Source organism: Aplysia californica, unplaced genomic scaffold, assembly GCF_000002075.1.
Source record: "Aplysia californica isolate F4 #8 unplaced genomic scaffold, AplCal3.0 scaffold00555, whole genome shotgun sequence".
Taxonomy (NCBI): domain Eukaryota; kingdom Metazoa; phylum Mollusca; class Gastropoda; order Aplysiida; family Aplysiidae; genus Aplysia; species Aplysia californica.
In genome coordinates this window covers 198310-212855 of record NW_004797825.1, presented here as the reverse complement: position 1 = coordinate 212855, position 14546 = coordinate 198310, and the positions used below count along the sequence as shown (strand labels likewise).

The 14546-nt window shown below is 39.2% G+C and overlaps 2 protein-coding genes across 2 annotated transcripts in view; one reads left to right on the top strand and one right to left on the bottom strand.

The window, feature by feature from the left end:
• Nucleotides 1–967: 967 nt before the first annotated feature.
• LOC101863695 (RRP15-like protein) lies at nucleotides 968–9542 on the bottom strand. The gene is made up of 5 exons (XM_005106769.3): nucleotides 9438–9542; nucleotides 5878–6203; nucleotides 4848–4933; nucleotides 2588–2738; nucleotides 968–1163 (listed from the first exon to the last, which is right to left on the bottom strand). Exons 1-5 carry the CDS (start codon nucleotides 9496–9498, stop codon nucleotides 999–1001), a joined length of 789 nt encoding a protein of 262 aa, XP_005106826.1. The 5' UTR covers nucleotides 9499–9542; the 3' UTR covers nucleotides 968–998.
• Nucleotides 9543–9607: 65 nt separating this feature from the next.
• Nucleotides 9608–14546, top strand: part of LOC101846521 (two pore calcium channel protein 1) — a gene marked incomplete in the record, with an annotated part of 29168 nt that continues 24229 nt past the window's right edge. The window contains 1 exon segment of the mRNA XM_013087185.2: nucleotides 9608–9884.

Sequence of the window (14546 nt, the reverse complement as noted above, 5' to 3'; positions counted from 1 at the left end):
TTCAAAATGCTGATATATATATGGGAAAAAGGTGTGTTTGGACAAGGACAGTGGTCACACGTGGTGCAATTTAGTCTTTCCAGCACTTAGAATGAGTTTGATCAGTTTTAGTTTTAGCCCATGAATTATTACTGTCAAATGTCAAATCTGAAACCACCTTCAGCCAGGGACTGCAATTTTATTCTTCAATTTGACATTACATTTCTTAAGGTCTTATGCAAAATCAAAATTTATAGGGTCAGCATATAAGCTGGGAGCAGGCCACGAATTATTGAGTGAAACTAAAATATCACAGAATCGTTTAGTTTAGTTTTGAGGTTTTACGGCACTTGCAACTGCATAGGATCACAGAATCAAATTTTACACTTCTGCATTTTCTTTGATAAGGACCTGATAATGAGAGATTGCACATGACTGGAAATGACTTTATTGGATCCAGAATTAGCTTGATTTTGATACAGTGCAGCCTCTCTATAACGACATTGTCGGGACCAGAAAAAAATGTGGTTATAGAGAGTTGTCATTATAGAGAGGCAACCAAAAATGTCTAATGATAAATAAGGAAAAAATCGGGACCTGGGCACCATGTTGCTATACAGACGATATCGTTATATCGAAGGTCGTTATAGTATGTCCCTACCAAGTAGTCACCACTGTTTTTGTTGTCAGCAGTTAAAAAGTAGCCAGCATCATTCTTTTCCTAATGCAACTGTTTCTAAAATCGGACACAGATAACAATCATAAACACGGAAAGCTCTAAATCAATTTGCCATTCCCCAACTGATATCACTTAAATTTTTTGTTATCGGCTAACCTGAATTATGAGTATGTTGCACACATTTATCAATCCTGGCGTGTCTGAGTTATCCGTGCCTGACTGTACTTGCGATCTACAACGTGCGTTGCCAAAACTAGACAGTAATTGGAAGAAACCGCAATGTGATATCAAGCACAGAAATACATAATGGCAAGTGTAAAAATTAGATATATATATTTATTCAATCATTGTCCGACAAAACATCATCTTCCATTGGGTTCTCTTGATCAAGATCACTGCCATCCTCAGGGTCTTCCTTATCCCAGTCCTTCATTTGAGCACCCATCATGTAGTCATCTTGTAGAATTTTCCATTTTCCACTGCCTTCCTTTTTGTCTGTCTTTGACTGCAACAGAACAACCAATTAAATCATCATACAGATGTAACCAATAATCTATGAAAAGCACACACTTCAAAACAAAAAAATGTTTTCAGACTAATATCCCAGAATCAACGTGCAACTAGACTTCTGAACACAGATATATATATATTGAGAGGGGGGGGTAGTCTAATTTTGTAGATGTTATATTGCCTGGGGTTTTTTTTTAATGGGGGGGGGGGGGGGGATTTTTATGGTTATGAAAACATCATTTCTCTATCAAATTCTCACAATGCTCATAAACAATAATTGTTAGGTTTAAGATCTAAAAAAATAGTCTCCATTTTTCAGCTTTGTGTTTTAGAAATAAAACTTATAGGCCTACCATACCCTCTCTAATGATGAATAAGTAGGCAAGAGTGCAAATCAGGATCAAAACTTGATAAACGATAAAAATGCAGCTGCTCCAAAGCAGCTACCTCGCTAATAAACTTTAAGTAATCGGCCTGCTTATTACCTCTACAAATCTCTATGCCCTGAAGTAATTTATTGATCATTCGAAAAGAAATAAAGAAAAACAATTTAAGAAATGTACAGCTGTTCTGTAATGAAACGTCATTATTTTTTGCACACATGACTATTCAAACGAAATCTAATTAAATGACTTTAAAACATCATCATTTCAAAACAGTATGACATCGTATTTCAATTACATAAAAAAAATATTGAAAGAAAGGCATCCAAAATTAATGTTTTATTGAGACATTGATAAATAATATTCCATTTAAGGAGGGTGCGGCTTTTTGGACCTACCTTGGTAACTATAAACCCCTGATAATGTTTTTTTTTGCAAGGAGGTGTAATAGGCAATTTTTACAATCAACATTACATCTTTTTTTTAAATTCATGGTAACCACAGCCATGTTGAAACTAACAGCTTTCACTTTCATAACATCAAAGAGGATTTTGAAAAACATTCCAACCAAATTTATTTTAATTTGGCACTTTGATAGATATAACATGAACAAACTTTTGTCCAGCTTGGCTCCAGTATTTACCCCCCACCCTCTGTGATTACACAATCACCCATAACTTAAGTTATAAAGGCAACTATTCATCTATCTATCTGTACAAAGGTAAGTTATCATGTGAACAACAAATACTGAAAACATTGGAATTTTAAGAGGTGGAAAAATATTGTAAAAAGTGGAAGAAATGAGAAAAATGAAATTTGTTCCGCAATAAATCGTGTTTTCTGAATATACATTTTCTGCCCTTACCCGAAGTTTTGAAAGACACTTTTACTACTTTTAGGGGAACATATGCTCTCTCCAAAAATTCTCATCAAAGCTGGTTTTAAGCTTAGAAATGAATAAATCAGATACCATAATTTGATCCAAAATCATTAGTTGTAAAAGCACCCCCCCCATTGAGCAACAGAGAGAGTATACCTCTTTGCCTTTCAGAAGATCAAGAAATTTCCCCTTCGTGAATTCTGACATCACTTTGTCTTTTTTCCTCTCTGACGCTCCCACGGATGACAGCTTCTGCTTCATGACTTTCTGGTGTTCATGAACAGAACGAAACAGCTGCACCATACCCCTGGGTGGAATAAAATAAGGACACTCAGCATAAAAGAGATCAGGAATGACGCAAGTCAAAAACAATAACACACTAATGGGTCGTAAACAAGACATCTCTCAAGAACTACAGAATAGAAAGCTTTGTCCTTTTATATGTACCACAAGGAAACAAATCGAGGCACCATACCCAAATAAGATTGCAGTAACATAAATGCACAACAGAATCATACAATCCCATTGATCATTGTGATTAATTGATTCATTAACTAGCTTAAAGATCAAAACAAATACAGTCAAACATGCCTTAGCAGCCACCTGTAATGATGACTACCCGGTACTGTTCCTAGCGGTCCCTGTTCCATGCGGACTCTGACATTAGTCCGTTTCACAACAAGTTGGCCCCAAAACCTGCTCACAGCATGTACACACTAAAGTTTGCTGCCTACCCATCCTCAGACTGAGCGTGTATGTAATCAATGCAAAGGTGCAACTGGGCTTATGGCTTATTGCCTGCCCTGCATATTGAATAATAATAAAGAAAACGGCCAAAAAGTGATAGATTTACCATACTCGGGAGTACAACGTAATCTATACATGTTATGTTAATATTGTTAGTTTTGCGGCCAGTGGACATTTGCATCTCTCCCCCCCTCTCTCTCTCTCTCTCTATCTTGCTCGCTCGCTCGCTCTCTCATTCACTCCGTCTCTCACTCCCCCCCCCCCCTCTCTCTCACTCTCTCATACACACACACATACACACACAGTCGCGCACACACGCCAGGGAGCAGTCATAAATGAAGTGAATAAATTAATATTGCTCATGTCAACAGCATTTAGGGGGCTCTTGTGGTCGAAACGTTAACCCTATCCGTACGTCGTGTTTTACTATCATATCCATACAACGTGGGGAACTCTGTGCCACCACTTTCAAAGAGGAAATTTACTCGTTAATCCGATCCGTACGCTTTGCATAGCAGTCTGTCAAAATCATTTTTTGAGAAATACAGTTTCAAAGAGATCTTCATATTATTAAATCTTCATATATTAAATAATACTTATTAAGTATTTTAAAACGAGAAGAATACAACCCGGGAGGTACAAAATGACCCCAGGGCGTGCGTATAGGGTTAATGCTCAAATGTTAACCTAAAGTCGACATATCTCTAAAAATCCTGTATTCGATTAAGACGAAGCGCCACCCATTATACGCTCAAACATGGATTTATTCACGAGGAAGTATTTTTAAAAATTTAACTCATGTATAGGATCGCGTACGGATAGGGTTAAGGTGTCTGCCTCTCATTTAATAATAGGTCCCAGGTTTGAATCCGGACAGGGACAGAAAATTTTATCTTTTCACATCCGTTCCTGCTCTCTAACAATGTTCTGTCATCTGCTTTCATCTCCACTTTCTTCCCTCACCTCCCCCCCCCCAAACCTCTGGGCTCTTGAATCTTTCCTCAGTCTTTCTACTGCTACTCCTTGCCTCCTTCTAACTGCTGTCTTTCAGCCACACCCCTGATCTTATGGTAGGCAAGATCTAACACCTAGCCTTCTTGGATAAGGGCGAAAAATATATATGAGGTCCTGTGTGTAAGTTGCGCATGTTAAAGATCCCTTGGCGGTCCAAAAATCTATAAAAGTCGGCTTCTGCCGCCACCCAGACAAAATTCAAAATTTCCTACAGTGGGAACAGATCAGCCTTAAGATGATGAGAAGGCTGTACCGTTATCATGACAGTCATTGCCTGTGATTGCAAAGCATAGGAAAACTTCACATCTCGGGGCCAGCTCGGTTCAAAGATGCAACACCCCCCCTCCCACCTAAGAGATCAGATGCCAGGAGGTTCCCATCAATCAACGAAATTCAACAGAATACACACTCTAGCTAAACTCCCCTTACAATAACACGTGAGCACAGGAGTACACCTTTCTTATCACCCAAAATGGGTGCGATGAACCAGAAACCACTGTACTAGGATATTATGACAATGACAGCAACAAGACTGCCTCTTCCAATGCTATCAGCTCATGTCATCGTATAAATATACCATGAAGTAAAAAACTTCCTTCACCTACAAGCACATTGTAAGGCTTGAATTATGGGCTTTCGAAAACATTTAACTTACTGAGTAGCTATCTTGCGCAGTTTTGTCTCTTTTGGAAGATCCAGCACAGACGGTATTTTCCTGGCCATGGATTCCCATATTTTCCGCTGAAAGGAAATATAAAGCAAATAAATTGACAGGCTTATATCAAATGAATCTTAAAATTTTCCCACTTAACTCAGACACACAGGGACATACAAGAAGGCAGGCAAACAGAATAACAATATGAAAGAGATATGAAGGGTAAAGGAAATATTTCATGGTCCAACCCTCAGCATATTCACTAACATGGAAAAAGACATAAATTCCTGTTACTTTGGGTTTGAAACAAAGTAAGACATTTTCTAAATTTGCCACTTAGTAAAGTAAAAACAAATACAGTATGATCGATTGTTGTTGGGGTCCACATGATTTCACAGTAACTCCTGCAGCAGCTGATTATCAATTACCTATTGGCAGCTGGGTTGACTTGGAAAAATAAGTAATATACCATTCCTAAGGACAAAATGCCTACACGATAGAGGCAGGAATCAAACTCCAACCTTTTTTTCATTATTAGTTTGAAACTATCACCCAACAAAGATGCCCCTGAAAAAGGAATAGCAAGATAATAAAACAGGGAAAATAGGGGGCACACCACTAGCTTTGTTGGCATCATGTTGGACTACAGAGAGGATGGCAATGGCTCTAATTCAAATTCCCAGTGGAGCGTTCTGAACTTGTGTAGCTATGTAGATTTTTTAAAGCTCTCCATCCAATCCATGTCATCACAGATGGATGTTAAATTCTGAGGTCCCATCTCATAAATAACCTTACAGTGTTGAAAGTAGTTAAACCTATACAAGGGCCAACGAGGGAAAGAAGGACTGAGTGTAAACTGTGTATGTGGCCCCTTATTGTATTTTATAAGCAACCTGACTTGATAGCACTGGAAGAGGCAGTCCTATTACTGATATTGTAATAATACTAATAATGACCAAATTCAGCAAGACAAACTGGGAAAAGGGGAATTATATCGAGGAGCCTGTGGTGCCTTGTGATCTTGTCTTACCTTTTCTTCCTTGAAAAAATCTGTCTCATCTTCACCAGTCTCAGAACGTTTTTTCTGTTTTGGTTTGGTTGGATCTTCCTCAGATTTTTCTCTCGCACGCTTCCTTTCAGAAATATCTTGAAGGATCTCTTTGTCTGTCTTTCCTTTAGCTAAAAGAACACGATTACTCTTTGATATATCTTTCGATAAGATTCTAGCCACGACACTGGCCATGGCTGACTTCTCAGGCACTTCTTCACTCTCTGGCAGATCATCCTCATTTTCTGAGTCTGCATCAGACCCTGAAAGTCTGTCTTCTGATTTTTCATCAATTTCAGAACTTGAATCTGTTGGAGATTTCAAATAATTATAATAATTAGTACAAATTTAAACAAAACTATGTATTTAGCATTTAAAAACTTCATGAGGCTTCACGAGGAGTCTGATGTCATGGTCCACCCGCCAATATCAGAGGTAACTTTAACTCTCTGCATACGGATATGTATTTCCAATTTCTACCCGACCTTTTTTTAGATTCCCATGGTGTGTTTTCAAAAAAAAGTTATAACTTAAGCAAATATATTGACAAAGATGGATGGTCGACCCCTTAAATGGTTTCAAATTGACAGATCAAAATACAAACAAGAAACTTACATGAATGTAGAATGCGCATAGAAAGAATGATGAGAAGAGGCAAGCTGGAGGGAAAGAGTTAAGTATCGATATTGAGTAAATTGTGAAAAAGATATTTTGGCGACCGCCTAAAAAGTACACATACATGACTTTTTTAAAACCTAACATTACTTTGTCGGAAGACAAACCCTCTCTAAACACCATCTTTCTGACAACAAAGCCATCTTCTTTTTCCATTCTGTCTCTGAAAAAAAGGTTAAAGTTTAGTGGCCAAAACAAAAACGACTCATTTGGAACAGGCCCAGAAATTCACACAAGTACGGTACTAAAATAGTACCATCAAAATAAAAACCACCGAATTTGTGACTTTCCTTCCAACTTTAAAAGGGGTTGGGAGAGGGGGGGGGGGGGGTTACGAAAATAAAACAGTGAGTTACAACTTAGAACAATATATCCTCATATTTCATATTTAACAGACTCAATAGCATGGATAAAGACTTGCTCCCCTTTCCAGTGTTTTCAACGTCATTTCTTTTTTCAGTGTCCTACAAGATATATTGAAATTGAAACTTACAAGAAAACCTTGTTATTTTCCAGGCCAAGTGTTTACAACTTTTTGAAAGTCAAAGTCCAAGTCTGACATTTAATATTTTGTGCTATGATCTATTTACTTACTTCCCAAAATAAAATCATAAACTATGTGGGAGAAAAAGGGAGAGGAAGATGCACCATCATCATCACTGATAAAATGTTATCCATAGCACCCCTTATCCAACTTGGCTACAGTCACAGTCACTTTCGCAACAAGCCAGAGTCAAAACATGCTTACAGAGGTCCCTTGCTACAAAAGTTTTCCGTCAACCCATCCTCAGACCAAGTGTGTCCATTCAATCAATGCAAGGAAGATTTTATAATGGATAATAGTTTTGATGGATAAAGAAAAATCAAATAAAGATTTCAAATTTTAAACAGTTAGTTGGCTTGTCAAGTCTAGTAAGTGACCATATAACACTAACACAGACCCCATCCGAGGGCTCTCATTGTCTACAGATTACGGTGTTCACGTCTCATTCAAAAGGTCCCGGGTTAAAAAACCTGATAGTGACGGAAAATTTTCTTCTCTAAAATGTTCTCCTTTCACCTCCTTTCCTGCTTTCTAACCATGTTTTGTCACCTGCTTTCGTCTCCACTTTCTGCCCTCCCCCCCCCCCCTTCTCCGGGCTCTGGGCTCCTGACTCTTTCTACAGCCTTTCTACTGGTGCTCCTTGGCTCCTTCTTACTGCTGACTTTCAGTCACATCCCTGACCTTAGGGTAGGTAAGATCTAACATCTAGCCTTCTCAGATAAAAGGGCAAAAAATCTTGGAGGTCCCGTGTTCAAGTTGTGCACGTCAAAGATTCCTTGGTGGTCCAAAAATCGATAAGAGTACCGATAGGCTTCGGCTGCCTTCTGGGTAAAATTCAAAATAAACTCTTATCAAACCAAAAATGTTTAACCCCTTCATTGCCTTTTATAAAATGACGTACCTGGAATGTCGTGAAAATGCATAATTTTCAGCGCTGTGCCGAACCATGTACATCACAGAAGTAGGCTAGGCAAAATTTGCCGCTCCTGGTTGTCTATGAAAGTGGCTATTCTCCCCCGCCCGAAAGTTCTCGCAACTCCTCCCCTCTTCTCTCTCTCTCTCTGTCTCTTTCTGAATACTGTCTATCGGTGTGGACGATCAAATTGACCAAAACAAAGTTAAAAAATGATGTTAAAACCCAAAAGTAAATTAATTTGGTTGTCTACAAAGATGCTACGGCTATTTAACTTTTCGAATCGAGCCGAACTACGCGGGTCGCCATTTTGTTTTGCCCGGAAATTCTCGCGCTACTCCTCTCTCTCTTTCTCTCTCTCTCTCCACTGCCCACAGACAAAATTGTACGCTTTTAGTTTAGTAGGCTACAGTTGTAATGGAACGTTTGTTCACGGCACAGAATTCGGTAAATTTTTACTTTCACTCCCGCACACAGTGCACTGTTTCAGGGGTCAAACTGCTGTACTGTTTGCTGCAGATCACACATAAAGCCGTGCTAAAACTGTCGCAAATCAATTATTTTCAAGACAATTTCAAATCTAACTGTAAAATATCAAATTATGGGTAAAAACAGGGGGGCATGCCCCCCTGTAACCCCCCAGATTTTCTTTTACCCCAGTGGGGCAAGCCCCCCTGGAACCCCCCGATTGGTCCAAAGCATGTCTATCTCGGTTAAAAACAATCAAATATTTCAAAAACTATTAATTTGCGACGGAAATGAAGTTGATATTCGTGTTCAGCGCATCAATATTTAGTAGAAAATAGGCATCTGGTAGCTGAGTGTGAGACGGGAGGGAAAGTAAAAAAATACCCAGAATTCTATAATTTTTCTGTTATCACAGTGTAGAATTCTGTGGTTTAGGGTGAACGCAAAATTTGGTGAACGCGCACCGGGTGAGAATAGCCACAAAACTCGCCTGCACTATTCTCACTCCGGGTGAGAATAGAGGTGGCCGTTGTCTAGATTCTATATGATGTTACATGTACATCACACTAACAATCTGGCTCTTAATTCTTCTGTACAGAGTTTTAGAAACAAGCGCTGCATAGATTCATACTCAGAAAAAAAAGATGTGTGCATGTCAATACCAAATTAGACTATTATTAGATCTAGATATAGATCTAGAATCTAGATCTAGAATCTAGATTATATTATAGATCTAGATATATGGATCTAGTCTAGACATCTAGATCTAGAATCTAGATCTAGATCTAGTAGACTACTAGTATAATTAGTACACTAGAGTATATGACAAGACCCAAAGAGACACCTTCTGCCAAGTAATAGATCTATCAATCAGAGAGCTATACACTAAAATTGACTTTTTAAAACCCAAGAAACACTTTTATTGAACATGGAATGCCCTACCTTCCATTTCATCTGATTCGACACCCTCCTCCACGTGAACCGGTGTCTTATTCTTGGCCATCTTGCTTTAGTGTGTTTATGTGTTGTGTTAAAAAGTCGACACAAATATGGTGTCGAAGAAACAAACCGTGTTATGATAGTTCCTGGTTTAGTCTTGGGGAACAGTTGAAACGCCCCCAAAGTACTTTAGTTGTTTAGGTATATTTATTTCATGACTTAAGTTTTACTTTTCCTAGATGTTTGTACCATTGCAATTTTTTTTTGGTCATACCGACAACAACGTGAAATAGGATTCTTGTTTGACCTCATTCATCAATCACGGGAATACGCCCCCCTGACGGATCACAGTGTGGTTAAGTGTGGGCCCGAGCGGCAGAAGCGGACTTCGTTTTGTGCTTGCTTTTCTGTTGGACTGTTTGAAACAAAGGAAATGATTCTGAGAATAAAGTAAGTCAATGTTATGCTTTCTTTGCTAAAAGTCATGTGTACATAGGTTTACTTTGAAAAACCAGTTGTTAAGGCAGTGTTTGAAGTGAAGTGTAGATTCTACATGTTCTTAACGATGCAGGAGGAGCAAACGAAAAGCACACTATAAAACGTCTTATTGGGCCAAAGACGTGTGATTGTGGTCACCGTGCAATCTTAACATAGTCCAAGCTCAACACTTCAGTCCGGAGTGTGGCTTCTAACCCTTGAGCCCTTTTTTCTTTCTTTCTTTTTTTAAGTGAGCAAGAGAAAAAAACTTTTGAAATTTTATGAAGGGGGGTTAATTGTCGGCCTATGCAATAAAACATGTACGTTGTTGTAGCCTACCTTTTTGTAAGTGGTAGCCTTGTTTGATGAACCTTCGCTCTCTTCGAATTGTATCGATTAATTATTCCTCGTCTTACTCCATATTCTTTATAAGGAGGCCTATTACATGTTCATTCATCACTTCATCTCCTAACTTGGGGGTGTGGGAAATAGCATCTTATTATCATAATGCTGCGTGTACTATATGAGCAAAGACGATAGCAGCAACAACACTGCAAGAACGAAAATGTTATTGATAATACTGGCAAGAAGAAGAAGAAGAAGAAGAAGAAGAAGAAGAAGAAGAAGAAGAAGAAGAAAGACAGAAAAAAGAATGATAGAAAGTAAGAAAGTATAATAGATGATAATGGCAATGATGATGATCCTGCCTGGTCGCTGACTTGATTGAAACTTGCTCCTTCTTTAATGATGCTCGGGGTGTTTGTTTGTTTGTTTGTTTGTTTACTTACTTTAATATTATCCTAATATTTCCCCCGGTTTATTTTGATCATTTCCTGTTGAAGCCCAGTGGATGAAACATTGAGCGAGAGTATTTTTAAACGATTTTTTTTAAAAATCCAAATTACAAGCGTCTCGGTCGTACTTTTTTTTTACAGCTTAATGATGATAATGATAGTGGTAATAATTACTAATTACCCAATAGATCCCCCGTCCCCCGGTATAAATATTTTCTTTGTGTTTTCCCGTCCTTTAAAAGAACCGCTGATAATTATAATATGTTTCGTTCGTAATACACAACAGAGCTAATAACTTATTGTAGTATAGGCCCAATATACCGTGCAGTACGTGTTGCAAAAACTGTGAGAGAGAGAGAGAGAGAGAGAGAGAGAGAGAGAGAGAGAGAGAGAGAGAGAGAGAGAGAGAGAGAGAGGGGGGGGGGGGGGGGTCGGAGAACAACGAATGCGACGGTGACTTAACGTGTATGTGTGTTAGTTCATGTTGCTGGTTATAATATTTCAAGACACACAGCCGTACGAAGTCATAATGTTTCACTGAAAAGCCTACTGGTAAACACACTCGGCCTCTTAAATAACCTTACGGTGTTAAAAGGGACATTAGTAAACCTTTACAATGTACAATGTGAAGGTACAGCTCACGGAACTGTTGGATAGAGGCAATGAGTTTATAAATTTATAGGCCCCCCAACGTCATATGCTACATGTATTAAAGCGGTGTTGGTGAATTACCCCGTTCTAAAATAAACACGACTGCGGCACCCGTCCCACTAAAAGTTATTATATTTGAGAAAGTGAAACGTTAGTGAGAACTGTGTTCAACCCTTAATTCAGGCTGATTAGAGGCATTGTATAACATTATGCCATTACTTTGCGGACAACACTGCCAGTGACCCACGTTTGACACCGCTTTCCGTTCCGACTCGTTTGTCTTCCCATCTCTCTAGAGGCGCGCCCGTTCAGTTCAAGGTGGTGGACACGCATGAACAATCGTACTTTTGTGGCTGCTCTTTTCTTTTCTTTTTTTTCTTTTTTTACGTTACTTGCCATCGAATGGAAGTATCTGCGGTACTCTTGTTCGCGAGAGCTTACGTCGCGCGTTATGACATAGTCAGGGCACAAAAGAAGCAACACACTGTCAGTTCGACACTTTATGTCCGAAGTCATAAAGGTGTTAAAGGACCCCTGTTCCCTTTTAGGAACACGAAGTGGGCCGAGGGTTAATGCATTGTATGGACACATCATGTAGGTGTGTGTGTGTGACCGTTGTCTTTGAAGACTGTTGTGTCCTTTACTAGTGTTTCAAGGAGAACTCTGTTTTGTCTCCCCAAGGTTGACATTGCTACCACGCAGTGTTTGCAGTCTTCGATATATTATGATTCTCAGTTGTTTTACTTGTGCCTTTAAGCCCGTTATATCCTTGGCACCGTGCATTGTCTTTTTCTTTGCTGTGGATGCTGCTGTTGCTTTTTTACCACCACCCCGCCCCCTCGCCCCCTTCTCTTCGTCCTCTTCTCTCGCCGTTGCATGTTTTCTTTTCTCGAAACGGCGATATCTTTGGTTCTACTCAAACAGATTTCCCCCTCCACCATTTATTAGCCCCCCGCTTCAAAACACCGTTTTTTTTCCAATGCCCGCCCTCCCCCCCCCCACACACACATTTCTCTCTCTCTCTCTCTCTCTCTCTCTCTCTCTCTCTCTCTCTCTCTCTCTCTCTCTCTCTCTCTCTCCACACATACACACACACACACACACACACACACACACACACACACACACACACACACACAAACACGCGCGCGCACACACATACATACATACACACACACACACACACACACACACACACACACACACACACACACACACACACACACACACACTCGCTCACTCACATTATACATCGGCGTCCAAAAGAAACTTGAAAATGTATTCACCCTATCATTGTGTAAATAAAGCCTTGTACTAGATCTACCTATTTATGCAGCATAGGAATTTAGAGGTAAATAAATTTTACATGAACAGACATATTTTTAGTATTTTATTTACGATAAGAGTCGCCCGAGATATGGTTACTCAACACTAAACCTGAAAAATCGGACTTTGCAAAATTGTATGAAATCAAAGAAACTTAAAAGTAGGCCCTTTAGTATATATATATTGTATTATATACTGTATGTATTGGAGTGTATCAATATTGGTGGAATGGACATATATTGAATATCAAAGGAATGGAGAATATTATTGCCTCTGCTATGAACAATATCTTATAATGATAGTTTGTCGAACTGATTGGGAAACAGAGCTGTCACAATACCACTCTAAACTTGGACTTAATTGCCTGTCAGAGAGGAACAGAGGCCACACACTTGCCATGGGTTGGGGTGGTCTAGGTGGAATAAACCAAACCCCACTTGTGAGAATCAACAGAAGGCTTCGTTCAGAGGACTATGGTGCCCATAAGTGCTGGGACGTTACGTCTTACCTTCATAATTTCATTATGGTGTCATTTAAGTCTGCCTGACTAATCATCTTCTCACAGGGCCAACGCCACCAGGCGATTTCTTGGAAAATCAAATCACGCCAACGATGGAGTGGTCACCAGTAATTACCCCTGATATGAATCCAACAGATTTTTGTGGAGTCCCATTAAACAGCTGCTTAAGGAAAGCGTCCTTGCTCCATTCATGGGCTTAATTGTTTGCAACTGGCTGTGACATACGGGATGAAACGACAGATAATTATTATGTCAAAATTTTAACACTGTCCTTTCCCAAAGGGGTTCGTGCTCTACATGAACCAGTGGCTACTTTAAAAAAGACCAATTTAATTAGCACATTTAATGTCAAGTCCAAGTTTTCCGTGGTATTTGTGACTGATCTGTTTTCCGATCTGTGTGAAGCTATTGCAATAAAAAGAAATTAAATATTGTTTATTGCAGAGACAAAATTCTCCATTTATTGATATGCAAAACTCGAACATTCCGCTAATGTCCATGCACCCCAATACACGCGCAAACACACTTTTAAGTTTCTTTGATTTCCCATAATTTTGCCTAGTCTGATTTTTAAGGTTAATTTTGAGGTAGCCTACCACAGCGCGGGGGACTCTTATCGTGGACGAAATATTAATGTGTCAGAGGATGCAGTTTTTATTTTGTTTTAAATTAGTATATTATCTATGCTGTATGCGTGGGTATTACAAGCCTGTGTGCAAAGCAGTGCACTGGCTTGGTCCCTACCTAGAAACATCTTACAGATAAATAAGAGTTTAGGAAAATTGTCTGTATTTTAAACTTAATTATTATATTTTACCAGTACTTTCAACAAGATTGGTGTCTGTGGATTACAGGTGATAGCGAATGATAGGTTCCTGCCCACCCCACTTGACGGTCTACCGCGTTGTCTCTATTCTACGTTTCGGTCTACCTCTGGACCAGACGGACAATTGTTTTACTTGACGACTTCAATTTACTAAACATTTACCTCTATGTTTATACGAGTTTGGGACTATCAAAGGCCAATTTCAAAAGTGATGTTGTTTTTTTCTTTTCTGAGAAGGATTGTAAATGTTTTGGCTAGTTTGTCGAGCGGGGAGGAGGGGGGGGGGGCTCTTGAAAGAAGTGCATTATGGTGTAGGAGTGATGGATGGTGGTAGATGTAGAATTACTGTCCAAAAGCCTTAGGGCAGAATGCATAATATTTTATTAAATATAAATAGTCAGTCGGGCGTACCTCACGGTAGAGCACACATCAACCCAGTAAGCTGTCAAATGGATAGGTACCAATCGACTTTAAAGTTTAGTATGGTAGTCTAGGCCTGTAGTATACAATTGGGGCGG